Source organism: Cylas formicarius, unplaced genomic scaffold (assembly GCF_029955315.1).
Source record: "Cylas formicarius isolate icCylForm1 unplaced genomic scaffold, icCylForm1.1 PGA_scaffold_5__7_contigs__length_24384050, whole genome shotgun sequence".
Taxonomy (NCBI): Eukaryota; Metazoa; Arthropoda; class Insecta; order Coleoptera; family Brentidae; genus Cylas; species Cylas formicarius.
In genome coordinates, this window is record NW_026844341.1 from 22,826,683 (window position 1) to 22,853,803 (window position 27,121).

General features: G+C 38.9%; 1 protein-coding gene across 4 annotated transcripts; it reads right to left on the reverse strand.

The window, feature by feature from the left end:
• Positions 1-13,317: 13,317 nt before the first annotated feature.
• On the reverse strand, positions 13,318-27,121 carry LOC132702200 (sodium leak channel NALCN). Of its 4 annotated transcripts, none has more exons than XM_060670700.1 (24): positions 26,415-27,118; positions 24,554-24,739; positions 24,280-24,503; positions 24,092-24,223; positions 23,890-24,038; positions 23,587-23,834; positions 23,175-23,532; positions 22,766-23,124; positions 22,508-22,714; positions 22,214-22,422; positions 22,059-22,163; positions 21,549-21,911; positions 21,243-21,495; positions 20,964-21,192; positions 20,547-20,694; positions 20,377-20,497; positions 20,022-20,321; positions 19,775-19,969; positions 19,282-19,723; positions 19,093-19,229; positions 18,355-18,491; positions 18,128-18,284; positions 17,384-17,570; positions 13,318-13,628 (listed from the first exon to the last, which is right to left on the reverse strand). In XM_060670700.1, the coding sequence occupies exons 1-24, from the start codon at positions 26,517-26,519 to the stop codon at positions 13,354-13,356; spliced, it is 5,226 nt and encodes a 1,741-aa protein (XP_060526683.1). In that variant the 5' UTR covers positions 26,520-27,118; the 3' UTR covers positions 13,318-13,353. The 4 variants fall into 4 exon arrangements, 3 of the variants coding, with proteins under 3 accessions (XP_060526683.1, XP_060526682.1, XP_060526684.1); XM_060670699.1 differs by having other exon boundaries at positions 22,038-22,163; XR_009618865.1 differs by lacking the exons at positions 13,318-13,628; positions 17,384-17,570 and having other exon boundaries at positions 18,147-18,284; positions 19,286-19,723; positions 22,038-22,163; positions 26,415-27,121.

Below are 27,121 nucleotides of genomic sequence, written 5' to 3' on the forward strand. Positions count from 1 at the left end.
TGGAGACGCGGCGCGGAAACAAACAAACAGGAAATCGCATTATAACGTGCCGAGTTTTCCGAACCGGTAGTGGGGGTGTGTTTGCCTCTAAAACATTAAATTCCCGTCGCTTGCTTTGGCGTTAATGATGTGACAGTTTAATCGGAATGTTTAACCAAACTTCTATAACTTCGACATTCATCAGTCAGCGGTGCGTTATTGCGATAGCGATAACTTAAACATTTATTGATAAAATAATATGTTACAATTCTGTCCCAATTGGAATCTAAACACTGTCGGTGGTTGGGAAATGATTTCTAACATTTCGCTACCTCAAGTACCAAACTTCTTCAGCCTCCTTTAGATTCCAAGCCGGCCATCGGCTCACCAACTGTCCTATTTGTCAAAATAACTTTTATTTATATATTTATTTATCTTTTTTAAGAAGTTTTCCTAACAGGCCAATGGTACAAACCATGAAATAGTTTTGGTTGGTTAGGAAACAAAGAAGAAACCTTATTCCCAGGGAAAAATCGAGTCGTTGTCCACAATTCTATGGGCTCCAAAAGATACATGAAGACGGGGTTCCCCTAACTAACCAGTATGCAAGCTGGAAAAACATCTAGCCAGTGTATTACAGCCCATGGTGGAAAAGGCAGATTCCTATGTCAAAAATTCAGAACCTTTCACTCAGGTTTTAGGTTCTCTCAGGATTATAGCAAATGCCTATCAATCTAACATTCCAGTAGAGGAGGCACTCCTACTTATAGAAGAAAACGAAGATCTTCCGCCGTATATAATGGATCTGTCAAGACGCTGCCGGAAAAATGCTTACTATGTTATATATATATATATATATATATATATATATATATTATAAATATTCCGACAAGTAGATGGATCATCTCTATCCCCTGTGATTGTCAGCCTCTTTATGATTTACTTCGAAAAGAAAGCAATAGAGACGGCAAATCTGAAGCCAAAACTATGGACTAGATACGTTGATGACGTATTTGTTGTATGGCCTTTTAATACGGAGGAGCTTTTGAAATTGCTAGAACATCTTATAAAACTTATAAAATACATGTTTTAGAAACCTTTTGTTCTAATGCATTTTTTTTAATAATATGTGTTACCAAAAAAAAATCAAATTTAAATAGATGCACAACGTAATAATAGTATATTATGAAACAGGTATGGTAAACAGAATTTCAATCATGTAGACGTCTACGTCCAACATCGGAGGTGGAAGGACCTCTGAAGAAGCTCGCCACTCGTGCTAGCGAAACGTTAGGAAGTAATTTCAACCGACGACGGCCTTTAAACCCGAATCAAGATAATAGCTTATCAACGGGCCGCGAAAGCCTTAAAAATTTATCAAATTGAATCATTATTTTTCCACCAGGATTGTAGCATGATATCTCCCGAGAAACCACACTTTATTTTAAACTTTGTATTTCGTGCTGTCCAAAGTGTATATCAATAAATAACATTTTTTTTAGTTGCTCCTTTTTAAATGTTTTGCTGTCCAGAACAAATCTAATAAAATATGGTTGTTTGTGAGCACTTATGTGGTAGGTGACGTTTTAAGGTAGATTGCTTAATAGTTTCCCTAACCACTTGGTTTTAGAAACTAACCTCAAAAACGAGCTTTTTAGTTAAAGCAGGCAACACTGTAAATATACGACGATTTTTTTATAATTGTTGTCGCTCTTGTCAACAATAATCTGCTATCATTATTGGTACCCAATAGTTTATAGTGATATATATATATATATATATATATATATATATATATATATATATATATATATATATATATATATATATATATATATATATATATATATATTTTATATTTCACTTTTCAAAAATAACTTTTTTAAAAAATATATTTATTAACTTTAAATTAAAGTAAAAATCAAAATGAAATTGGACGTAATAACCTCGTGACGAGAGAATGTTATTAGACCGTTAAAATCAAACTAAAAATGGACATAATAACCTCGTGATGAGAGAATGTTATCAGACCGTTAAAATCAAACTAAAAATGGACATAATAACCTCGTGATGAGAGAATGTTATCAGACCGTTAAAATACAAGTAAAAATGGACATAATAACCTCGTGATGAGAGAATGTTATCAGACAACGTTTTACAATAGAAATTCGTATTTATAATAAATTTATGCTGACGTTGACGGGGTCGACGGCTGCGGATGTTGCGACATATCGTTGACACGACGTTTTCGCAATCGTTGCACTCTTGCAGGTCGGTTGGATTTAACCCATATGGACAATAGGATTTCCGGATATAACAGCTCCCCCATTAAGTGAAAAGGTGGAGCCTTGCTGCAGCTTTCGTAGACTAATTAAAGCGTAGCTTCTCGGGTAGTTACTTCTGGGTGGATGCTAGTCCGTCTTTTCGGAGTTAGTGATTTGAGTTGCATCGGGAGCAGGGGTCTTCGACCTGGCTTCGGAGGTTGTCGAGGATCGTTACCATCGGCGATGCTGAGTATTGTCGGTTTCTTTCTCCGGCATTTGCAAATGAAACAGCAAAGTATTAGTTTCAGGGGTTTCAACTCTGGGGGTTGAAACTGGAATTTGAGAACAGCAATCATATGGAATCTTAACGGCGTGGCTCTTGTAGGTCACGTTCTTATATTCTGCGACACAGTGTTTAGCTCGTACTCTGGAGCTTCCAATAAATGCACTCGAATTTGTTTGCAGCTTTTTAGATCTTCAGGTATTACATAGAGTAAAGAATCGTCATCACGCGCAATATATTTTATTATTGTTGCAATTATATGAAATAAACGTGTTCGATTGTCCAAAATTGGAATAGGTAAAACACGATACAATGTGTCTATTTCAGGTTCTATTAAGGGAATTCTTGGTACAAAAACAATTTTATTTTCAGTTTGAAATGGTTCTAGCTCCATAATATCTACGTACCTTGCAATGCTCGAAGTATGGGGTGGTAGTGATAAATTATTTTTTTTTTGTCAAGGATTTTGAAATTTCCTGAAGAGAAATGACTAAATCTCGTGGGTAAATAATAGAGCAATGTAAAACTTTGATTCGTGTGAACGTGATTGCGTTTAATATATCGCTGAGGTAAGACTCTAGGTATACATAACCTTCCGTAAAGCTTTCGCAAAGATTTAGTGTTTTTAATTTGACATTCGTAAAATGCTACGGTGTCCGAAATATCATAGAGAGATTTTTAAATTTGAGTTAGATCTTGATTAAAAGTTTCTTCGTCGATTCCGAGAGTTTAAATTGTAGAATTAAAAGATTTTGTTACTTTATTTATACATTCATTAAAGTATTCGCCGTCTGTAGAGTCTAGGTTTCCGGTAATTAATTTAAAAATAGTTCTTACACCGTTAATTAAACCGCGTTTAGTTATAAAATTAAAATTTTCAGTGTTGATAGTAATTTCTGAAAATTTCTCTTCGACTGAGTCAGCAATTATAGTTAGAAGACTAAAATGAGTTTGGATACTTGTTTTGAAGGCTGTCGTACGAGGAAAAAGAATCGTCTAACATTTTTTGTGAGAGCGGAAAGTATTTTGTTATTATGTCGTATGGTTTCTCGCAGAGGTTTTAGTTTTTTTTTTTTATAAACTAGCAGCGTCCATTTGTTGTTGGATATTCTTAAACTACGTTCTTCATGGTAGAAGATGCCTACTGTATTATTTACTGGAGTAATGAGGAATTGGGGTGCGACTGTAGAGATCAGTCCCAAGATCCTGAAAGAAATTTAATCTAATCGTAATAAGGTTTAAACTTGTCAAAATTGAATTTTGAAACTTGTTCGGTAGTTAAATTTTTGACAGTGGCTGAAGTTTCAAATACTTCAAGAATTTCATACGGACCGTTAAATTTATTCTGAGCTTTATCGCTAATTTGAGTTTCCTTAACATAAACTTTATCTCCTACATTATATTTAGTCATATTTCTAGAGATTGCTTGATCAAATCTTACTTTGGATTTTTGTTTTTGTTGAACAGTGCGGGTACGCGCGACTCTGTAATAATGTTGCATGCGATTATTTAGGTCTCGGATGTATTTGGTGATGAGTTGTTCTTCATTATACAGAATTTCTGGAGGCCTACTAGAAGTGTGCCCAAATATTAGTTCATAAGGGGAAAAACCATGCGTTTTATTCTTTGTGTTGTTGTAGCAGATTATTGCGTATGGAAGAGCATGAAAGGGGTGTTCTTTTGGATTTTCGGCTTTATGAGCTCGGATCATTTCTGTGAGCGTGGCATGGAATCTTTCTAGTGATCCATTAGATTGTGGGTGGCTAACGCTGGAGAAAGTTAACTTTATATCGTACAAAAGACAAAGATCTTTGACGAGGGAGTTATCAAATTCCCGGCCATGGTCACAATGTATTCTAAGAGGAGTTCCAAAATGTTGGAAGTAGAGAAGAAGGGTAGTAACGATTGTAGAAGCTTTTTTGTCTTTTATTGGATATGCCTGGGTGAATTTTGTGAGTTCGTCTCTTATGGTAAGGGCGTAATTACGAACTGGGAATTCGAAAATATCGATGTTAATGCGCTCAAAAGGAGTTTTAGGAGTTTCTGTGATAACTAATGGTGTGTTGAGGTTTTTACGATAGATCTTGACTTTTTGACATATTTCGCACTTTCTAATATAGTTTTCGACATCTTTGGTCAAGGTTGGCCAATTGTATTTTTGCTTTATGCGCTTAACTGTTTCGTTGATTCCGCGATGTAAATTATTTTTTCCTGAATGGTATTGGTCTAAAATGATAGGGATTTCATCTTGATCGGGAGTTCGAACTATATCTTGGCAGATTCTTAGTTTTATATCCTTTTCGGAAAATATAAAGGAGAATACTTCTAATATTGGAAGTTGTAAATTATTTTCAATACAATACAGTTTTGAAAGATCAAAGTCATTTTTAGCTGTGAATAAAATATAGAATAAATGTTGAACTACAGTTTCATTGTCATACGGAAGAGGGATTATATAATATTTCCTGCCTTTGACGGTTTTGCTAGAAAAAATGTTAATTTTATTAAACGTAAAATTTATATCTTCTTCAAAAATATCGTCCATTATTTTGTTGTGCAAATCATCAAGTTTTGATTGCCAAAAGAAAGTGACAATATCTTTGTGGTTTTTGTCGAGAAGTTGCGAATTAGAGGTTTCTATTTTGGAATAGTCTATAAGGGATGTGGTTTTGTGAAGGTATGCGAAGTTGTTGTATTCTTCTGTAACTTCCGCTGTGTCGTCTTCGATATCTGAATTATTAGAATTGTCATCGTGAACGATTTCTTCTTTACTTGTGGATGGTCGGTTGTGAATGTCATCGTTATTAGGTGCAAGGATAAAAATTTTCTTTTGGAGATCGACGCAATCTTGAATATGGTTAATTTTAATACGGGATAAAGCGTCTGCGTTTTTATTTATTTTACCGGGCTTATACACAATGGTATAGTCGTATTCTTCAAGCTTAAGACGCCATCGAGCTAAACGACTACCAGGATCATTTATCGAAAATAGCCAAGTTAAAGGACGATGATCAGTAACGAGAGTAAATTTTCTTCCGAACAGATAAGGGCGGAAGTGTTTAACTGCCCATACTATGGCGAGAAGTTCCCGTTCTATAGTTGAATATTTCGTCTCTGCACTACATAAAGTTCTAGAGGCATATGCTATGGGAAGGTCTTTTCCAATTGGACCTTGTGAAAGAACTGCACCAATGGCAAATGCACTGGCATCGGTGGTTAGGACAAAAGTTTCCTCGAAATTTGGATAAATGAGTATTGGGTCACGTATTAGAGCGTTTTTAAGCTCATCAAATGAATTTTTGCATTCTGAATTGAATACGAAGGGTGTGTCTTTTTGGAGAAGTCTAGTTAAAGGTTTTGAGATCTTAGCGAAATTGGGGATAAAACGTCGGTAGTAACCGGCTAAACCAAGGAAGGATTTAATGTCTTTTGGTGATTTTGGTTCTGAAATTTTTTGAATAGCGTCTATTTTCTCAGGGTTGGGTTTGACTCCATCTGGGGTCACGAGATGCCCTAAATAAGCTACTTCCTTTCGAAGAAATTCACACTTGTCAGGTTGGAGTTTGAGGTTTGCACCACGAAGGCGTTTGAAGACATCAGTTAACCTTTGTATATGTTCGTGTATGGTAGCGGAATAAACGATAATATCGTCCATGTAAACGAGACATCGTTCGTTTTGAAGACCTAAGAGAATGTTGTCCATGACACGTTGGAAAGTGGATGGAGAATTTTTTTGTCCGAAGGGTAAACGGAGAAATTCAAAATGACCATTTTCAACTGAAAATGCAGTTTTAGCAACGTCCTTGGGATCAATTTCAATTTGGTGAAACCCAGAGGCTAGGTCCAAAGTAGTGAAATATTGACATCTGCCTAACTGGTCTAAGAGATCGGAAATATTGGGAAGAGGGTATCTATCGTCGACAGAGACTTCATTTAGTTTGCGATAGTCGATGACTACGCGCCATTTTTGTTTCATAGAAGCGTCTAATTTTTTTGGGACAACCCAAACAGGGGAAGACCATGGAGAAGTGGAAGGTCGAATGATTCCTTGTTCGAGCATTTTGTTGATTTGTGACTTTACTTCTTGTTTGTGGACATGTGGGTACCTATATGATTTGGTAAAAATCGGTCTGGCGTTGTTCGTTTCAATAGTATGTTTAATTTCATTAGTAAAACTTAAATGATCTCCTTCTAAATAGAATATATCAGAAAAATCAAGACATAATTGTGTTATTAATTCTTTTTCTTCTTCGTTTAAATGATCGGTGCGTAACTGGGATTGAATTATACCGCGCCTATCAACAGGTTGAGGATTTAAATTGAAAATATTATTTATTTCTTTTTCGTTAAGATTTGTATTAAAAGGTTCGATAGATAAATTTGAAAAATCTATAGTTTTTGGGATAGCATTAGCGTTAATAACAGTAGTAAAAAATTCACCTTTGTTATTTACTTTAACTAAAGCATTAGGTAACCTAACTTTTTCACATTCTTGAGAGTGGAGAATAGCATCTGTGTTTGTTAAACTACATTTTAATTTGAAAATTCTTTCGGTCCTAGGTTCGATTGAAATTCGATTTTGAACATTTTGTTCAGGTTTTTTACAAATTTTGGGAAGAACAGATTCGTGTCCTACTTTATGCAAAGGCATTGTTTTAAAATTCGTTATAAGTTTTTTGGACTTTAAATCGATTATACATTGGTAGCGATCAAGAAAATCTAAACCGAGAATTCCGTCAAATTCGATGTCAAGATCGTAAAGATAGACTTTATGTTTGTCGTTATCGGTGAATGGAATAAGTGTGGATTCTTTAATAAAAAGTGTTTGATTTGTTATACCTTGGATGGTAATATTTTCCTTAACTCGTGTTCTGTAATTTTCAGCGGTTTTATATTTAAAGATAGAAATACCTGCGCCTGTATCTATTAATATTTTGAATTTTTGCGTAGCGTCAAAAATATAGTATAAATTTTTAGAATTTACCGTAAGAAGAGGGTTTAACAGAAGTTCTGTTCTAGAAAGTTTAGATTGGGATTCATGTTGTCTAAATTCAGGGTTTGAATTTGGGAATTGATTTCGAAAATCGGGTCTGGAGACATTTCGTCTGGTGGGATATCGTAAGGGCTTTTTTTGAAAATCCTGCTCTGGTTCGCAGTTTTCTGGATGGTTAGAATAATGATTTTGAAGTTCATTATCTTCTTGAAGAGTGTAATTTTCATGTGAAAATTCCTGGGAATTTCCGGAATAACCGTCGATGTAGATCGGGTTTGAGTTTACATGATGAGTTCGCTGCGGGTTTGGATTCATAAAATGTGGCTTAGGATAAGAGTTTGAAGATTTCATCGGTATTTGATTCGAATTGTTGTTTTGTTGGAACCAATTAGAAGGTCGCTGTGGATATTGCGAAAAATTTGGTTTGACATGCTGATGCGTACTTCTACATTGATTTGAAGTATGACCAATTTTATTACACAAAGTGCATTTGGGTTGCTGAAGAGGGGTTCGAATATTCGCAGAATGCGATTTAGGAGAATTTAATTTGACAGATTTTTGATTTTCAAAATATGAGAGTTGGAGTTCTCGACGAATCCTTGCTTGGGCTTCTAAAAGTGAAGTGGGATTACTAGCACGAATGAGTTGACCTAATCTAGGTTCTAAGCCTGTAAGAAGTGTATTAAGGGTCATAGTCTCAATTAAAGATATCTGAGCATCCTTTTGCTCTTTGGATCCTAATGTGGTGGATTTTTGAACACATGAATGCATTTTCGCATTTAGGACTTGAAGACGATTGAAAAATGTTAATGCTGATTCATTGGGCAATTGTTTAAGACGTTGAAGGTCATGAATTAGGGAAGGTAAATCTCTAGAATCACCAAAGTGTAGAGTTAATAGTTTCTTTATTTCTAGATATGAATCAGGATTCCTAGAATTAATTAATTGAGCTGCTTTACCGCGGAGCTTATTTTTAATGTGAATAACTAAAAGAATTTTTTGTTGCGTTGTTGCCATATTATAAGCACAATCACACGCGTTTATAAAATTTCCTAAAAAGATTTGGTCACCCTCAAATTCAGGTACGATACAGAAAATTTCCGAAAGTTTATATGGTTCAACTTCCAGCATTGTACTAGGTTCGTCTGATTGAGTTGCCATTATTTTAGGTTTTAAGAAAAAGCAAATAAATTTATAAGAAGTTCAAACACAATTATTTTTTGTTTTAAATATTGCCAAGTTAAACTTGGAGACTAAAATTTAATCAAAATAATTATCGCGGAACGATTCTACGTTGGGAAATTCAATAAATAGGTAATTTTCAACCTTGGGTAATCGAACGTAATAAATTCAACAATGTTGCAAATTAAAAATAAAATTATTCGTAACGATTCTTAACACTTACAGTAATATTTTCATTGCTGCCTTTCGAGACGGTTGATGGGTTTATCCTTGTTCCGGTACGATGGGCTGTCTTCGTTGTTCCCTAGATTTAGGGGTCGGAATCTGCCGCCACTAGTTAGAATACTCGTGTTCTAGCAACGTGAACAGATCCTACTCCGAATTCTTGCCTCTCGAAACGGTGATGGAAGGTTCCTTGTTCCGGCACGACTGGGCTGCGATGGTTCTTCTTTCCGTCTAAGGGATTGGAATCCGCCGTCACTAGTTAGAATACTCGTGTTCTAGCAACGTGAACGGATCCTACCGACTGCGCCAATTTTTATATTTCACTTTTCAAAAATAACTTTTTTAAAAAATATATTTATTAACTTTAAATTAAAGTAAAAATCAAAATGAAATTGGACGTAATAACCTCGTGACGAGAGAATGTTATTAGACCGTTAAAATCAAACTAAAAATGGACATAATAACCTCGTGATGAGAGAATGTTATCAGACCGTTAAAATCAAACTAAAAATGGACATAATAACCTCGTGATGAGAGAATGTTATCAGACCGTTAAAATACAAGTAAAAATGGACATAATAACCTCGTGATGAGAGAATGTTATCAGACAACGTTTTACAATAGAAATTCGTATTTATAATAAATTTATGCTGACGTTGACGGGGTCGACGGCTGCGGATGTTGCGACATATCGTTGACACGACGTTTTCGCAATCGTTGCACTCTTGCAGGTCGGTTGGATTTAACCCATATGGACAATAGGATTTCCGGATATAACATATATATATATATATATATATATATATATATATATATATATATATATATATATATATATATATATATATATATATATATATATATATATATATATATATATATATATATATATATTATAATTTAAAGTCAAATCAGTTTTGCCAACTGCCAACCGAAACTGACCAAAACATAGTCCGGAGTCAAACTTGGAAAATGAAATACGGATTGACTATTTTATTTCTTTCTAAGTAATAAATCATTTAATAAAACATTAATATTTTCATTCCACTTTTAAATCAAAAAATTGTCTCTACCGGTACACAAATTATTTTTGTTGGTAGTTTAATTTTTTAAAACTTTTCAATTACTATATTTTTCTTAGCATGTTTATAAAGATAGTCTGAAATTATTCTAAGTACTTTGTAGAAACAAGGAATTAATAAAAGTAACTTGCTGACTACACCTTCCCATTTTTCCCATAAGAGTTAAACATTAAACATATCGCTCTATCGCTCCAGTCAAACTATTCATTTCGTTTTTAAATACCATGCCGGACATAAGACACGAAAACTTTGGCAACACAGCAGAAAGGCCACTGACAACATGACGTTGAATACATACAAGGATGCCAGTTCAAACGCAAAGAGGGATGACGTCAACTAGTACCTTTAAAGAGGCCAATATCTTGCCGCATTCCCGTCATCCCTCGCCAAACCTCTCCATCCAAGGCAACCTCTTTCTGTAGAAATACGGCGACAAATCTGAAACTTTTTCGGTTTTCGTTTTTATTTTTTTATGTCTTTATTAGTAGGAAAAATCTATGAACACATACTTATTGGAACTCTTTCGACTTCATAGCCAGGTAGAAAGTCCCTTAGTTGTTTCGTTTTTCTCAAACCATCATCAACTTTATTTTTACTTATGGCCGCCTTATTCGAATTTTGCAGTATTGAATAGCCCGTATTATAACCTTTTTATTGATGTATCACAAGTTGTATTTGTGTTCCCTCAAATTCGAAATATTGAACAAAAACTTTTATACCCTAGCAAGCTATGCATTTTGATATCGAGTGCATTACTGTGACGTTAAAAATAGACTTTGCCAATGAACAAAAACGGGATATGGTAAAAGACATCGGAAATATATTTGAACATGTATCCTGAAAGACGACGACCTCATCTAACTTTGTTTAAATTAATGGATAGAAAGCTGGCTGAATTTGCTTGCAAAGATAATAGATAAATTACAAACTGTTGTCTGTGATGCGGCAAGCACAGTTCTACCCTTCTCTGCGTGTTATGCACTGCACGATTTATTTCCCGTCTGCATAACCTCCAAAATTCTCTAATGAAGATTATTTGGAGCTCTTTGATATTTTGGTATTCACTATTACAATACATTCAATGTTGCTACTATATAGCGCACTATATAGCTCAATTATGCTTAAAATTAAAATTAGTCTACTGATTTATTGTCTATCAGCTTCAAGCAATCAGTGTCGCTAAGAGTTATTCTTTAAATGGTGTTACAACTGTAATAAGTTTATTCCCTATAAGAGTTTAATTGACAAAAGGGGTTTCACGTTTACATTTTACGGTTACTTACTAATAAAATAAAACTATTTAATGTGTGCTATTAAATAGTTTTATTTTATTAGTAAGGTTTTGCCCCCCACCCTCTTTCCATGTTTTTGTTCATATCCTTCCTTAGTGCAGTTTAGACGCTGTCTGTTATTGTTTGGTTTTTACTTTAAAACTAAGTTTTATATAAATTTAGCAGTTTTATGTAATATATAAATAAGTACCACACGTAGGTTTTTAATTTAATATTTATTTCATCAAAAAACAATAAATAAAAATAAATGAGGTTCTGTAGATGGACATGAAGATCCAGATAAAGCGTATGAAGATGAAGATGTACTACCAGAAAGAAAACTCGATTGAGGAATTGGTCTTTTTGCAGATAGGACGTTCGAATAAACAATCTAATCTCTATTTTTTTTTTCGAGAATCCTCGTGTAGATGTCATGCAGAAATAACAATCATTCTCATGATTTTGAGGCTCGCTCCAAATCATTGGCATTGAAAACGGCATGGATTTGTGACTTTCTTCAAGCCAACCTCTCAACGTTCTTGAGCAGCTGTTGCAGCATACTTTTGGCAACCAACTTTCATCTCGCTCATCGATAGAAAATCCAAAGTATAACTTATAAGCTGTTTTAACCAGATCGGTCATGACATGTCGCTGTGTTTTTAGTATGTATTCCCCACAAATATAGCAAAAACAATCTGAGGAATTTTTACAAGTCCGTGGCATTTTGTAACCTAAAATCACATAAAATTAATTTTAAAACAACTTTCAAACTTCTATTTTACATTTATTGACTCTACTTAAAAAAAAACTCAAACAACACATCAAATACTAAAATCCAATGTAGAGAACATGAACTTTATGCAAAACTTACCAAAATATTTGATATAAAAGGTAAACAATTAAACAAGTTTTCACTGAACTGTTGTAGTGTCACAATGAATACTTGGCATGCGCGTATTTACTACCATAAAAATCACCTTCGGCACTTCCCTCCTTTCTCTTACAACTTTCTGAAACTCATTTTGTATGTACATTTATTTTTTGTAACGTTGACGAATGAAAAAATTGAAAAAAAAAAACAAAATTTTGAAATATAAAAAAAAATTATATCGAAAAATCTAGACGTGATAGAAAAAATCGGACAACGGGGATAGATTCAAAACGTTTGAATCATTATATTTATCATAAATTTTTTTAAAGGATTTCATTGCCAACCAGTGCTACTCTGAGGTACCAACCTAACAGAGTGCATTTTAAACTCACGTCCTCACAAGACTTAAGTCACAAATTCCGCGCCTTCTACGCATTAAATATTTGACTTGGTGCTTTCAGAATGGTTATGGATACTAACTGCAACAGCATATAGCCAAGGGTGACGCTTTGTATCACAAAATAGGGCGAACTCTTTGGTTACTGTATTTTCAGTTCAATTTAAATAAAACCTTACAATTAAGAAGACATGGAAATAGTTATTAAAAAGTTAAACGTACTGACGTTGCCCTTCACGCTTGAGTGCTTTTATTTCTCGTCCTTCAGGTTTAAGCTTAAGAAACTCGTCCAACTAACTTCAGAACAAGGTGAGGCAATTTCACGTTTCCAACGATAACGATGAATTTGAGGTTAGGAGATTGAGTTTTTTTTGTGAATCTGACACATTTGAAAAATGTCTACTAATGTTCGCGTTTCCAAAGTCATGTTTTAGTCAACTTGTATGTGTTATTCGTTATTAACTAATTTGAAATTATTGCAAATGCGATTCTTGGGCATTCGCCGATATCGCGAAGAAACTGACGGATCAACTCTTAGGCGAGATGTGTCTGCAAATCGTCCACGATTGCCACCTGTTGCTTACTTTTTACTTGTTACTTCTTAACGCAATTTTTTGTTATTTTTAGCATAATAATACTTGCCTAGAGAATTTTATCCTTTTTTCCTTCATAGGGTTGATTTACACTGCAGTTAATCCTGTCACTCTATCTGTTAACTCTGTAATGTATTTATAAATGATTGGGTAAATATTGAAAAAAAAAAACTGGCAATTCGAAATTTTATTTGGCCGCTCTACAAAACTATATCACTCCTCGTCACTGGACTGGGAAACGTAAGCGAGCTGGTCCGTCCACCAGTCCCGAATCTCCTGCATCGCGTTGGACGTCTTCGGCAGCGAGGACTTGCTGATCTGAACCTCTTTGGGCGGTTTGCATGGTTCGTTCTCGATCAAATGCGGATGCGTCACGTTTTTATTCACCGGCGTGTTCTGGCGGCTGTTCTTCTTCTTAGTGGTCGTCACCCTCTCCTTTTCTTGCCTCGCCGAAGGGTCCGACAACGTGGGAGCCAGATATTTCCTGCCTGAATCATTCATCCCGTTGATATGCGCGTCCGCATCTTCAGTAGTCCGTATTTTTTATTAGAGGAAAAGGTGGTAATTAAGTTTTTTAAAAAAGTGTGACAAACCTCAAAGATACATTATAGGATTTCTTATTTATATGCTGATGATATATATTATAATTGTATATATATTGACCAAACCAAAACCAAAACATAGTCCGGAGTCAAACTTGGAAAATGAAATACGGATTGATTATTTTATTTCTTTCTAAGTAATTCCTATTTCGAAATCATTTAATAAAAAATTAATATTTTCATGCCACTTTAAAATCAAAAAATTGTCTTTGGTTTACCGTTACACAACTTATTTTTGTTGGTAGTTTAATTTTTTTAAACTTTTCAATTACTATATTTTTCTACTACACTTAGCATGTTTATAAAGACAGTCTGAAATTATTCTAAGTACTTTATAGAAACAACGAATTAATAAAAGTAACTTGCTAACTACACCTTCCCATTTTTCCTATAAGAGTTAAACATTAAACATGTCACTCTATCGCTGCAGTCAAACTACTGAAACCCTGAATTTTTTCCCCCAGAAGACCAAACTACTGATGCATAAACCAACTTAGACCTGACGTATGAGTTATATAACATTTTTATCACTTTTCTGCATCTTTTAAAGTCTCTGGTGCAACGTACGATAAATCCATAGCTTTTTCAAGCTCCCGCTGGTACCTTTTTTAACATGATGAACAAAGGATAATTTCAAGTTGAATATTACTCACGGTGGTAAAAGAGACTCCATTACACTTGGCTGTATTAAGTTGCAAGTTATTATTTGAGGACCAAATGTTGATTATATATTTATCTATACATGTCTGACTATGAAATAAATGAAACGCGTACAAGATAGCAAAAATATTATTTATTCTTAAGTTATTCCAATTTGGTATCTTGAGATGAAGTGATGGTTATGTAACGGCAAAAATCACAAATATAATAGTCACTTTCAGAACTTGCGAATTTCCTCACTATAGTGACTTTTTAGGCCACCCATGAAAGTCTTGTCCAGAGGCTGGAGCTTGTGCGTTGTATGAGACGAGAGGCTGATAATCGTGACATGATTTTCGAGGGCTAGATCTATTATTTTTATGTTGCGTGTGTGACTGTAATGGCCGTCAAAGATGAGTAATATAGGAGATTCGACCCTGGGGTTTGTTTTATCAATGAAATGCTTAAACCATTCAGTGAACGAATTGGATTGTATCCAACCAGATGAATGAACTTTGCCAATCGAATCGGATGGCGCTCGCTTCATCAAACTGTCCGTAAAGTTTTTCCTGGGGAAAAAATATACCCGATGGGTACATGCAGCAAACAAGAGTACATAGTGACCCTCGTTCTGCAGCAATTAAGGCACCTATCTGCTTTTAGCTAGATTAGATTAGATTAGATTAACAGCTGGGAGAGCTAGCAATCAGGCTGTCCATCACTGCGACCCAGAGGATCTATTGTGACCCTCTCCATAGCTATAGAGCTTTATCCAGGTTCGTCTCTCTAACCAGACTCCACAACTTCGACAATGGCTCCCTCGTATAGCTCTCTGCCTCTGGTTTGGTATCGCCCAGCAGATGGAAACGCAGTCTCGCTAGGCCTTCGCAGTGGCACAGTACGTGTGCGGCTGTTTCCTCCTCTTCCTGACAGAATCTACATTCCGTGTTTCCTTCCACTTCCATCAGGCTTAGATGCTTCTTAAGCCTGCAGTGGCCTGTCAGCAGACCTACCATTATTCCTACGGCTTTCCTATTGTAGCTTAGTAGGTCTGCTGTAAAACTGACCGATGGGCCCCTTAGGAATTCCTCCACCATCGTCGGGATTCTCGGTCCAACCAATAGCCGATAGCTGTTTTTGCAACGGGTTTGGCCACCCCACAAAAGGGTTCTGGTCCAATCAGCCGCATTGACGACCCTTCGCAGGCTGCGTCGTCTGCACCTTCATTACCTTTATGCCCTCCGTGCCCCGGTACCCATGATAGAGTAACTTTGTTCTGGCTTGCCATCTCGTTTAATGCCTTATGGCAGTCCAGAACTAACTTGGATGTTATTTTATTAGATTGCAGGACCTATATATTTATAATTGATTTGTTACGGATCTTCCTGGCTTTTATTTCTCTTGCGCAGTGTTCTAGTGCAGTGATCTTTGCTTGGAAAACTGTTGCTAGGTTAGCCATTGGAATAGATTTTCCTTTTCGTCCTGGGTTCATATATTCCGGCTCCTACTCCTTCTTGAGTTTTTGAGCCATCAGGATACCAGGATATTTCTGCCTTGATTGGTGGCCCGTTTTCCCAGTCTTCTCTGGCTGGGATTTAAGTCCTGTAGTGGTTAACGAAGCAATACTTAGGTGTTGTGCTGTCCGTAGGCAGCCCTAGGACATTGTCCGCTCTTACCTCCAAGTAAAGCTTGTTATGTTTCGTGCTATCTCCACCAAATATTGAGGACTGGCCTTGCAGTAATCTATATACTGCGGATCTTGGTTCCCCTTGTATAAAGATCTGTATTGGTGGGATGTTCAGTAGGACCTCCAGCGCTGCAGTGGGCGTTGTGCTCATGGCCCCCGTAGCGCACAGACTCGCTAATCTTTGCACGCTACTCAGCCGTCTTATCGCCTCCCCTGCATGGTTCTTGTCCACCAGACAATCGCCCCATACGCTAGCATTGGTCTCACTACTGCTAGATACAACCAAAGTGTCATTTTTGGGTTTAATCCCCAGCTCTTTCCACACATCCTTCTGCATCTACCTAGTGCAATTGTTGCCCTAAGCGTGATCTTTTGAATGTGCGCTCTCCAGGTAAGTTTTTGGTCAAATATGTGTAGTACGTGCGTACGAGCATATGATGTTCCCTTTGGTCTGCGTAAAGATAAAGTATCTTTATGCCCATAGTACTTACACTCCATAAACAAGATATACTCCACTAACTTTTTTTCCAGCTCAGCTGGAAGTACAGGTTTCTTTCCTAGTGGTTTATGTACAAGCAACTCTAAAGATTGTCGAGGATCCTTTACTAACCGTTTCAGTGTAGATCTAGGCACAGAATACATTTTTATATCACATGACCTACTGCCTTACTGCATTAATTGCTGATTTCATTTGTTCAGGATCCCATTTTTTTTTCTTGCTCGAAAGAGGAGAGAGCACACTTGGTCTAGGCATTTGAGAGCAAAAAATAAAAATATGAAAATTATGAATCACTCTTACATGTATTGCGGCCCCGGGACCATAATACAACCAATATGAAGGGGCCAAATTACAACTATTGAGAATATTTAAGCAAACGTACCAAAAATAATTATTACAAACCTAATTTTGTATTTACCTTTTAATTTCTGTAGAAGAACAGTTCAACGTATCCAACGTCCGAATACAATAGCCAAATACATAATTACCGAATTAAAATCACAGTAGTTTAAAGTTTTACCGGTAACGAGTTTCAACTGTTTTGAATGACAATCGAACGTGACAGGCTCTGGTGTATTTGTAAGGTACTAAATAAACATACTAGATGGCGCTGTTCAAACATTAAAATATTGAAGGGGGCCAATATATCTGCAGGGGCCACATTACCACCTTTTCCTCTACATTATTAAATTAAAATCAACCGAATTTCTGAGTGTTTTCGAGATCTTGCAAATAATCCTTATTTATTTCGGACGCTGTGTATATGGTAGACTAAGTCGGTGTCACAGAATCCGCGCTACTTATCTACTTATTTACCCGAATTGCTGCCGATGCTGTCGGACCTGGGCAAGGCGACCTTCTGTTTCCTGGCAGGCTCGTTCTCTTTGGTCTCGTGCTCTTGTTCCTTCTGCGGCGAATCGTTCTTGTGTTCCTCTGCAGGATCCGCCACGGGCACCGCCTCGTTCGTGGCCCTCAGACCTGCTATAAGGCTGTTGTGTTGCTTCTAAAAATGAAAAGGCGGCGTGGAAAGAGAAAACGCGAAAAGTATACGAGCCCTAACAACTAAATGTTCGGACGATTGAAAAAATGATTTAAAACGACATTTTTATATCTATTTAAATTTTTTTTTTGCTTTGTCGATTTAATAATCAATTTACGCATATCACGATAGCACAGAACGTTCATTGATAGTACTGTAAATGCAGAAAAATACCAACAAATCATCAATAGAACGAACTTATGGAAATGAAAATTTTATATTTCAACAAGACCATAATATGAAAGTTTTATCGTGGCCGTCAAGTAGCCCCGACTTGAATATTATTGAAACTTTATGGCACCGGATGAAAAAGACTTTGCGTAACAATCCTCAACGTACAGTTCCAGCATTAAAGGCAAAAATCACCGAAATTTGGAACACTTAGCCGAAAAAATAATTCCCATGGAACCAGTAAAAGAAGAAACGAATACGTTCCAAATAATTGTTATTGTTTTTGGAATAATCATGGTTCTAATTTTAGTTTTCATCATTAAGGAGCTCTTATTCGAAAAATCGCTTACGCTGGTCGAACGAATCTTCTTCAGGCATCCTTCTAACCAGGTACGTATCGTCTGCTTCGCCACCTCCTCCTCTATGATGTACTCGAACTCTTCGCGAGCAAGCAGTTCTTCCAGCTGGAGGGCTTTCCTGATGTCGACGCTTCTGTACGACAACATACTGCGAAAAAAAAAAAAAAAAAAAAAAACGTATGGCGCCAGAGCGAAATGTTTGAGCGCCATTTACATACTTAATAACGTCATGAAACGTCACGTCTTCTCCGTTGTGAAGCCGCTCGAGCTCGTAGCACATGTGCTTGAATAGCAACCGATCCTTCTGCGGGTCAACCTCCAGTCTACCCTTTAACAACCTCAAGATGAACTTAACCTAAACAGAAGATTGAACTGAGGTGGCTTTTACTTGATGAAAATGCATTTATCAAAATAAATAAGAACTAAAAGTTCAGATTTTCGCGAAATTTGAAAGACGCTGAAATTGGTTTCTTGGCTATTTGGTATTTTAAATTACTTCTACGTTGCCGAATATGTTCCCAAAACATTTGGGTTTTTTAATAAATGTCTGCAAAATAAGGTTTTTCCCAAATACATAAAATTGAAAACCAACAACAGAAGTCCCGCCGCAAAGAAAGAAAATTTCGTGAAAATCTCAACTTTTAGTTCTTATTTATTTTGATAAATGGATTTTCATCAAGTAAAAGCCAAGTCAGTTCAATTTTTGAAAGAAGCTTAAATTAGTTTCTTGGCTATTTGGTATTTTAAATTACTTCTACGTGGCCGAATATGTTCCCAAAACATTTGGTTTTTTAACGAATGTCTGCAAAATAACGTTTTTCCCAAATAAATAAAATTGAAAACCAACAACAGAAGTCCTGCTGCAAAAAAAGAATTTCGTGAAAATCTGAACTTTTAGTTCTTATTTATTTTGACATGTTTTTTGCGCGAGGGCACGGTCCAAGTTTGCTACTCGCCCTTCGAACGGGAATGACGCCCCTTTGGTGGATATCCACGACGTTCCAGGTGTTCTGAAAGTTCCGAATGTCGGCGTAGGAGAGAAGGGCGTCCTCCTCGTTGGAGTAGAACAGCGAAAAGTTCTCCATGATGATGGCTGAGGGAAAACAAACCTATCCTTACGTCCGAACCACCTATCGAAGTCTCACCAACGAGTAAGTTCAGGACGATGTAGGTGATGATGACGTAGAAGGTGCAGAAGTACACCAACGAACCCATGAAGTTGCCGCAGTCGGTCTCCCAGTAGTTGGCGGCGGGGGTGCAGTAGGGAGGCTGGATCATGCAGTCGTGCATGATTTTATTCCAGTCCTCGCCGGTGACGATCCGGAACAACATGGCCACCCCCGTCACCGGCGACTGGAAGTTCGCCCTCCTCCCGATGCCTTCGCCGTACTTCACCGTGCCGAAGATGATCGTCCCGGCCAACGCGTAGAAGAACACCAACAGGAACATGCCGAAAATGATGAAGAAACTTTTGCACACCGATACCCCGACCGTCAGCATCAACATCTTCAGCGTGGTGTGCTTGCCGGTGATGGTGAAAAAACGCAGCACCACCACCATGAACCCGAAGAAGTAAGTGAGATCGTTCTGCAACGGCCACGTCCGTTTCGCCAGTCCTACGACGAACTCCGGTCTTACCTTGAACATTATGTGGAAGAACATCCATATGACGCCCATGACGGTGACGAAGAGGTCGTATCTATTCCGCCGGGATTGCAGGTAACCTCTGGGCGTGAACGCTATGTTCTTCATCACCACCTCGACGACAAAGATAAACGTGCATACCATCGAGACCGTAACGAGGGTGTCTGTGGTGGGGTCGTCTTTCTCCCACTGCAAAACTGCGAATGAGAATTCGCGGCGAGATGATCGCGACGCAGCTTACGGTGACGCTCAACAGGGCCGAGTTAATCAACACCAAAATGGCGATCGCCCTTTTGAACCTGATGTTCTGGGTGATGTCGTAGATGAAAGCGCGAAACTTTTTGCCGTCGGGCCTGGGCGGCAAGTGCAACGGCTGGGCGATCTTCAGGCGCTTCTTCAAGTCGCACCATCTTCTCTGATCTACCGTCAGCAGCGCCGTGCCCTTGTTCTCCGAGTAGTTCGCGATCACCACGCCCACGAACAACGTCAGCCCTATCATGCAACCCAGAAAGATGTAGATGTGAATGTACACCGCGTGCACCTGCAATCAACACCAGCGCCACCTCGCGGACGACCTGCTCGCGGTCGCTACTCACCGGGCCTAGCGATTTTATGAGTATATCTCGAACGTCCAGCCACCCTTTGAACGACAGCACTTCGAAGAGCGTGAGCATAGCGTCTCCAATATTGTCGAAATTGAATCTACGCGGGTTCGCCCTACCAAACGAAGCCTCACAGGGTGAACCGAGCACACCAGACGACTTACCAGACCCTCGGCACCAGCATCGCAGGGTAAGTCTCGTTCTCGCCGGGCTGGACTTTCATTTTGGTGACAAATACCCGCCTCAGGAATATACCGTGGCAATCTTCCCTCTTGGTGATGCTCGGGTCGTTGCACCTCGCCAATCGCCCGCCTGACAGTTAAGACTTTAATAATTTAAAACTAAGAGACTTATTTCTAGAGGCTGCGAGTCGTAACACCCTGCGTTCTGCAATTTTAATTGTGACGAATGAAGGACACGTCAAGTTAATTTTGGATAATTATCACCAAAACCATAAAAAAATATATTTCCTCCGCTGTACAGGGGTAAATTTCTAAAAGTAACTAACAATACATGCGAGTCGTGAACGCCCGGGTTATGAAATATTGGGCAAATAGTGGGATCTCGTTAATATCACTAACCGTATAGCTGGACTCCGTAACAAGCAAAGATAAAAATTAACAAGATGAGCAGGGTGGACACGAGCAAGATCTCCTTGAAGCCCCTGCAAAGTTCGGAAACGACTTTGCTCATGTGTGGGACCAACGTGAAGATCCTCAACGGTCGCAGACACCTGAGTATCATCAGAAGCTGCGCGCCCGAATTAGGGGGAACGCTTTTAGGCATCCAACACAAGAACGTCAGGGTGACCTGAAAGTAACTAAAGAATTTAGCACGTCAATCGTCGCCGCTACACGAACCAGGTAGATGAACACGTCCAACAAGGCGGCGACGTCTTTGACATACGCTTTGGGGGTAAAAAACAGCCCGTCGGCTAAAATTTTCAAAGCCAGTTCGATGCTCATGAAAATCACGAACCCGTATTCGGCGATTTGGAGGCTGACGTTCTCCATGACACGATAGTGCGGCGTCTCGAACATCATCGACACGCACGACAACGTCGTCATGGTGATCATCACCCAGTCCAAGTACGTAACCAAACCAAGAAAATTGCTGCAAGATCGGCAATTGGTATTTTTTTTTCGACAACACCGATTCTGTCTTACTGCATGGTTTTGTACTGCACTTTCCTCTCCTTCCCCGTCAATGGGTCTTTCAGCCTCGCGTCATACCTGGCGTAAACTATAAGTTGGCAGAATTTCCGAAACCTGCTCTCCCTCGGTACAGCGAACAAAGGGGTGTCGAAAAAGGGATGGTTCTCCCGCAAATCTTCCTCCCGCTGATTCCTTCTCATCTCGGCCTGTTGCCTCTTGGCCTGCAAGAGCTTGATGTCGAGGTCATGAGGTCTCGCCCTGTTCGACGTCACTCTGTTGACCCCGATGTCTCCATTCTCCATCAGATGCTCGTAGGTCTGTTTCAGCTTGATCGAACCCGACCTCACCGACCTTCTGATCGACCTAGACCCGAACCTGCAACATTATCAGCCCTGAGCGACTGGAAGCCCTCTCTTGCTCGCTCAACGCTCTACTCTAACGCCAAATTTAGCATGCCGATTAATTTGTATCAATTTGGTTCGCCAATTTGTCTCCACTCACTTCTTGTGGTCAATACGTAACTGTTTGACACTGTTTACTGTGCCTTGTTGCTTCAATGGCCCTTTGCTCCCCGGCACTGGGATTATCGAAGAGTCGCCCAACATCAACCGTTGGTTATTAGAATCGCTGCAATCGTTCAAATAGGGGTAAACCCAACACCACCCCTAACTCCCAACCTTATTATGTGAGACACCGTCGTCTTCTTCAGTTTGATGTCGACGCTCCTCACTTTGGGCAACCTGTTCAAGATGGGGATCGGCTTCTGCTTCCTGTACACTATCTTCGAGTCGAACATTTCCTCGGCAGTGAGACGTTTGGTTCCCGTTTCGGAATTTTCATCGTCCTCAGTCTCGTAGACGAATTGGCGCATGAAACTCTCCCTAACCTAGTAATCTAAAGTTAAGCATCTCACACGGAAACGTTTCTGGTGGCGAAATCTTCATCCTCCTTCGAAGCGGGGGTAAACTGACCTTCGGAAGGTTGAAATCCGACGGCACTTTGTGCAAGGTGACCATCAAAGGGCTGTCTGGGAACTTTTCGAAGATGCGAAGTCGAAAAGGGAGAGTCTCTTTAATTTCGGCGCTCTGCTCCCTGTACTTGAGCTGCTTCAGCTTCTTGATGTCCTCGTCAAGCTCCAGGTTGTCCAAGATGACGGCGACGAACAAGCTTATTACGATCTGAAGGACGGCGCGGCTTCAGAAGGCGTCAACGTTCGTCGCCTCACTCACCAAAGTGACGAACAGATGGTACATGATGAAATAAAACGCCACCAGAGGAGCGATCATCGAAGGCGTGCGCAGCATCGTCTCGTCCATAACCTCGACCCAGGCCTCCTGTGTCAAGATTTGAAACATGGACATGAACGCTTCCGAGAATGTTTCGAACTTGGTGAAGTCTAAGAAGCAGAATAGCTGCATCGAGACGCTCGACGAAATTATCAACAAGCACATAGTGAAGATGATGAGGCTGCCCAGCTTCTTGCCCGGGCCGAAGATTTTGTAAACGAAGTCTTCCAGGAGGGGGGAGGCTTTAATCAATCGCACCACGCGCAATACTTGGAAGAACGTAAAGCCCGTCATGTAGCAACCTGGAAAGGATTAGAAACAGGGTACCGGAAAAGCGGACCGAACCCGGTACCTGGAATAACGTGGATGGTGGTGCCGATGGCGCAAAGCAGCTCGAACTTGTGGATCGAATGTTTCCAGTAACCTCTCAGTCCGAGGCACCATATTTTGAACAGCGCCTCCAGGTTTAACAGAACCGTGAACCCCAATTCTATGTAGTAGTACTTTTCGTAGAACACTTGCCTTGGTCTCGCGTCGTGCTTGAAACGCATGGACGCCGTGACGATCGCGTTTGCCAGTATGACGCCCATAACGAGGGTGCGGAAATAGGGGCTTTGCAATACTTTTTGGCAAAAGTCGGGGGCAACACCGCCATGTTTGTTGTCGTCGAGGGTGACCAGTTTCCAGCCGCGGTCATCGCCGATTAGGATCTGCGAACGGTTGGGTCGCGAAAGGAAACAACAATGGAGCAACTCGGATTAAACCTGCGAGGCGGGACTGTTGCTGATATGCCCCCGAGGTCCCCACATCTGCTGAAACTGCACCCGTATCTCGTTGAAAGTCTCGGTGATCACCGCTATGAAAACGTTCTTCACCAGCCAAGCGAGGAAGAAGATGAGAGTGCTAAAGTAAGAAACCGCCATCCACTGCGGCAGAGAATCGATCGCCCTGTACATTATGAACACCCAGCCCTCTTGCGAGGCGGCTTGGTAAACGGTGAAGAAGCTCGTCACTGCAAAGGGGCGTCGTCGGCGACCTCTGCAGGGAATGGAGGGGACAGACCTTACCGAACTCGTCGAAACCGTTGAACCCGATGATGTACCTAGAGACCTCGTCCATTTTCATGCACTTCATCCCCTCGGGACACTGGTAGCCCGAAGAAGGGTCCAGCGAGCAGAAGGTGTCCGGTATCGCGAGGCTGTTGATGGTGACGTCCCTAGAAAGCGACTCACGCTTGAGGAATACATCCGCTCAACGACAATGACTTACATGGGACTCTTGGTGTTGTTGGTTACGCAGTGGTTTTTCAATTCGCCAAAGAACTGCACCCCGAGCAGGCCATAGAGGGACATGAAGAAGAGGAAGAAGAGGGTTACGTTGTAGATTTGCTGACTCGAGCGTCTGAAACGCATCGAACGCATCAAGCGGTAGTGGCGTTAATACCTCGAGGGTCTCACTTGAAAATCTGATTGATACGGGATTTGGGCATGGAAAATTTCAAAAACACACGCAGAAAACGAATCATGATTAAGGGCCTGGGCGCGCGCAAGATCGACAGATACGAGTACGTCGGCACTATGGCCAATATTTCGAAAATTTGCAGTATCACCGAGATCCACAGGAAAAACACCATGCTAGCGTCGAACTGACACCAGTGGTCTTTCAGGTAGGGCTTCTCGCCCTGAAACAAGAAATGAGCTCGTTTTTTTTACAGTCAATCGCAGAGGTCACCTTTAAGATGCCCCGGATGTGCATCTTCGCGATCATTTCAGACGTAAAGAGCACGGTGACGGTCGCGTCCACACTGAAGGTGATCATTTGCATGTGGGGGAAACGTTCGAAACTTCTCGGCGTGTTGCAGCACACCGATGACAAGCTGAGGAGAGCGCAGGTCCGCATTAAGCGCCTGACCCATCTCTGAAATGCGGTGAAAGCTTAAACAGTCGCCTCAATACGCGTGATCAAAAAGGTATATGGAACGCTACCTTTTTTAAATTTTTGTGTGCTCGTATATACAAGACGTCAAGAGAAAACCTTGGTAATAAATAGTTATTTATTAACTAATATTTATATTCATATGCAGTATCAAAATTATCATGGGCCTCCGGGTATCTGAGATACATGGCAAAGTCCAAAACTATTAGTTATGAAGCAAGCATATATTTATTTTAAATGGTACACCCTGTATATCCATTTTTCCAAACATAATAATTATTTAAAAGTATAAAATAACATTATACATAAACAAAATTATACTTATAACTAACCAAAACCCGCTAATTTTTCTTAGTTTTTTTGATGGCATTTAAAAGAATTATTGGTGTCCTTCGTAGAGTTTCGAAAAACCAATTAACCCTCGAAATTCTGTTACAGAGTAGTATCTGTCTATTTTTGAGGGAAGTTGCAATCTAAAATGATCTTAAAATTCCAGAGTTGTGGCTTGGGGCACCATCTTGATGAAGGAATATACTAAGAAGATATCTTCGATTGAACTGAAGTGGCTTTTACTTGATGAAAATCCATTTAACCAAATAAATAAAAACAGATTTTTGTTGCATCAGGGTTGTTCGGTGGTCTGTGGTGTTCTTATTCTATGGTCTAGAGAGGTTAGAATGTGGGACTCTCGGCCTGGCATCTCGCGCGCTTATGACGCAGATTAAATAAAGGACTTGTAGTGGAGTTCTCTTTTATTACAAAAAGCCTCCAATACGACAATTTTCACGAAATTACAACACCGCGTCTTTATCAAATGTAATATTTATACACTACCTGCTACTATATATACCGAAAAATGACAATAAAACCTAAATTAATATTGAGAATTTAAGTTCAATAAAGGACAGGTATTTAAATCTAATTGATCGTTAAGCAATACGTTTGAATGTCTCATTTTCTAATCTCCATGGCTTCCAATAAATTTAATTTTGTACTTTCTGTGGCTGTATGTAAAATATCAAAATTGTCGTCTTTCAAATAATTTTTGGGATGAATGGAGGATTCGTGCTTAACTAGATTCATTTTCAGACGAGCAAATATATTTGGAAACCGTTGATGTCTCTCTGGATATCTAATATAAAAATTATATTGACTAATATCACTTTATTAAAAACCTTACCCATGGTAATGTAGTTCCGAAGCTTCTTAGGCATATTCAGTGTATTGTATAAAACATACCAGAATTTTGCATGTACTGCGATTATTATAGAAAATTAATTAAAATGAAATAAACACTGAAAGAACAAAAATGTATACTGACAGTCTCGTTGGTTTTGGTTTTTAATTATAACATTATAATAACAACATAATATTTATCATATCAATAAGACAATTATTATTTAAAAAATATGTATTTTCATCCTGTTTTTTCGAAATTAAGTATAGAGTCTCTTGTAATAACTGCTTAATTGTATCTTATTTTTAGTCGATTTAGTTGATTCGCTATACCCTACTGCTATAAATAAAGTAAAAAATGAAAAAAAAACTTAGATACGGGGGTGGTCCCAAAATCGCCACTCTCTATCTTCAAAAATAACTGAGATAGCTCGTAAAAGTATCTAAAAGTATCTTTTTATCTATGGAAATTAAGGCTTACCTTGTTGACCCATTCGATGTCGGCGCTTTCGTTTAGGGCTTCGTCGGGCCCGTAATCGGCCAACACGGGCTCGCCTTTGAGGCTCTGTTTACGGCCCAACATCATTTTAAGCCGCTGCGCGATTATTTTAGTACGAATTTTAACTTGCAACGAGATTCTGACCACTGGCGAACGCCCGCGAAGAATGATGTACTCACGTTATTTTTGACGAAATTTAAAATGAAAAACCGGCGCCATTTCCTGCGGACGGCTAATTTTCATCTCGGAAGGACGTCGGCGGCTGCTGCTGGGTGAGGAAATCGATATGCTCGGAAACGGGTTGAGAGAAAAGTGCACAGTTGGTTGCCTGTACTTCGTGTCGGAATTATATTTTTGTTTGAACTTGATTTAAAACACTAATTAACGCACAAGTTTAGATGCCGTTATTTCATGGCTCTAATAAAGTGAACAAAACAACTTGCTGCTATAAGAGTTTGCCCTTCCGCACTTTCATTTTTTGCCAAAACACCCGGAACTTTGAAACGTCGCGACTATTCGAACTCGTACTTCGGATAAGGATAAAAAATATCGAACAGGTATCGAAAATTTCCACTGCTGAAATGTTTTTTCATACCGGCCTTCGGGTGGGTGAATTTTTTCAAATTTTATTATAAAACGCTGTAGAAAAATTACGTCTCGAACTGCGCCATCTCATTTTCCGAATTGGA